Source organism: Mus pahari, chromosome 2 (genome assembly GCF_900095145.1).
Source record: "Mus pahari chromosome 2, PAHARI_EIJ_v1.1, whole genome shotgun sequence".
Classification (NCBI taxonomy): domain Eukaryota; kingdom Metazoa; phylum Chordata; class Mammalia; order Rodentia; family Muridae; genus Mus; species Mus pahari.
Window position 1 is genome coordinate 144217721 of NC_034591.1, and position 2601 is coordinate 144220321.

The 2601-nt window shown below is 40.5% G+C and overlaps 1 protein-coding gene across 1 annotated transcript in view; it reads left to right on the top strand.

The window, feature by feature from the left end:
- Positions 1-1942: 1942 nt before the first annotated feature.
- Positions 1943-2601, top strand: part of LOC110316533 (killer cell lectin-like receptor subfamily B member 1F) — a 15605-nt gene continuing 14946 nt past the window's right edge. Inside the window, exon 1 of the mRNA XM_021190896.1 lies at positions 1943-2068. Coding sequence (XP_021046555.1) covers positions 1984-2068 — 85 coding nt within the window. The 5' untranslated portion in view covers positions 1943-1983. The remainder of the gene's footprint in view (positions 2069-2601) is intronic.

A 2601-nucleotide genomic window follows, 5' to 3' on the forward strand; every position in this document is an offset into this window, starting at 1 on the left:
AACCACAAGTCCTTTGAAGTCTTGGCCCCAGGTCCAGTCAGGCCTGTAGCCCAACTTTTTGACTATTTTTAGAATTCTCTTTCCTAATTCCCTACACTACTCCTATCACTTCCAATCTGGTAAACATGATGTTATTGTGTGTTGTGGTAAATCTCCAACCCAAATATGCCCCTGCAGTGAAAACACAACTCAGTTAGTTAATATGATACATGCTGTGTGCCTAGATTGGGCAGATCTACCACTACACTACCATCTTCCACAGCTTATGAGACCCCTCAGAACTTGGGGAACTCACTTTGTAGACCAGGCTGGGCTCCAACTCAGAAATCTGCCTGCCTCTTCCTCCCGAGGGCTTCCATGTTTTTAAAGAAAATACAATCCTCACTACAGTTCCCGCTTCATGTTTTAAGCCATCAAGTGTACTGTATTTAGCATGAAATTATAAACAGACATTTTCAATGAATTAAATGCTTTTTCAGATCAGTGGTTAACTTTTTTTTTTTTTTTTCTATTACCTGGTCTCTCTCAACTGTTCTCACACTTTCACTGTGAGGCCTTGAGCTTCCAGGTCCCTCATTTCATTTCCAGATGTCAAGAAGCTTTCTTGAATATACCTCTTAAACCTACAATCCTTAGTCCAATGGTATCCCTTGCCACATCTGCCAACCCTGGGAAACAAAAACATTCTTTTCAAAAACCCATTCTTGTAAGAGATGGCATGTACACTTCTCTGGTGGAAGGTACCATATTTTTCACAGTTAATTTACTGGACATTTTAATCTCTGAGGCTTTTAGCAGCATGGCCACAATTTTTTTTTTTTTTTTTTGGAAATGACTGAATTTCTCAATTGAAATACTGGGCATTGTTTTTTTGTTTGTTTGTTTGTTTTTGTTTTTTGAAAAATCTTGTACATTTGCTCAAATCTTCAGTTAAGATAAATCATACGGCAGAGTCCTGTGCCTGGTATTGAGTGAAATTACTGACATCAAACAGTGACAGCTGAGGACATTTCACTGCATCTTAAGTGAGCTGTGAGACCCTCACACAGGCTTCTGCTCACTTTGTAATTATCATGGTCATGGAAAATGAGTTTGAGTCCCAACTTGTCTGTACACACTCCCTGTCTCCTAGAACTCACAGCCAATAGACTGCTTGCCATTACCAGGTAATTGTGAGCACCTAGTTCAATTCCATTCTGCTCACAGAAAGCAAGTTTAAGGAAATCCTTGCTTTTCTTCTTTACCATTTGTGATATGAGAATGTCTCACTTGTCATTTGTAGTCCTTGATCTAAGGCTCTAGGCCTGAAAATCCTTGGAGGAGTTAGCAAACCCATTCACTCAATCCTCCACTCTTCATAGCTCTGAGAGACGAAGTCCTTAACTCAGGTGAACATTGCCACATCTGTGTGGACCTTCAGGACAATGATGAGAGGCATGTGTGGATCCCTCCTCATTGCTTTTCCTGTTGTGTCAGTCATGTTTTTTTTTTCCTGTTTGTTTAGTTTTGTTTTAAAACCACCCTCATGTTATTCCCACTTATCTCAGCTTCTTCCGTGGCTTGGATGTTTCAGGAGGATTTTAGACCTTCCATTCCTGTAAAATAGCACCAGGGGTTTACTCATCATTTTATTTTCACAACATAGCACAGAATGAATCCTGGGTGCATGGTTTTAGTTCAAGATTGAGTGCTTTGTTTACCCTGGGCCTTGAAAGAGTAACTCAAAGCAGATAGCTAAAGAAGAAGGAAATAAAACCATCCACAGTAGATCATGTGTTGCATCTTCTGTTTCAAAGATAAAATTATTTAAACTGTGTGGGCATAATAGAAACCAAGTTCAGTAACTACAGAGAAACCCTCAGTTGCAAGTGTGGGCGGGTGTGGACACAGACAGCAGAGTGTCCACAGTGGACTTCCTTTTGTTAACTTTGCTCTCAGAACTTAGAATTTGTCACTGTTCACAGTTCCCATCTCCTGACTACAATGGACACATCAAAAGTCTATGGCAATGCTAAGACATTTAGGTGTCCAGGGTATAAGCAAGCATTTTCCCCATCTCTCTCCTCAGGTAAGTGGCTTTATTTATTCTTTTGGAATTTGCATATATTCTAGATATAAGCCTCCCCACTATCTTACAGTTGTAAGCAATTGCTTTGGGATGCTGAGATGACTCATTAGGTAAAAGTACTTGCTGCACAAACCTGACAACTGGAGCAAAAGTAGGGGAGATGGCTTATTGAAATGGATGTAGGAGCATTGACAATTCCAACTGCTTTTGCTGGAAGGAGAATCACTTCTTGAAGTTGTTCTCTGATCTCTATACCTACTATAGTATGCACACAGGTGCAGTCACAGACACACACTCATACTCCTATATCCCAACCCGCAATTACACACAAATAGACACATAACTGCAGCCATACATACACACAGTACTCTGTCACACACATTTATCACACACCTGCAATCACACACAGACACACATCTGCACTATCAAACACATACACTCTTTGTCTCTCTCTGTCTCTCTTTTTCTCTCTGTCTCTCTCTCATACACACACACACACACACACACACACACACACACACACACACAGAGAG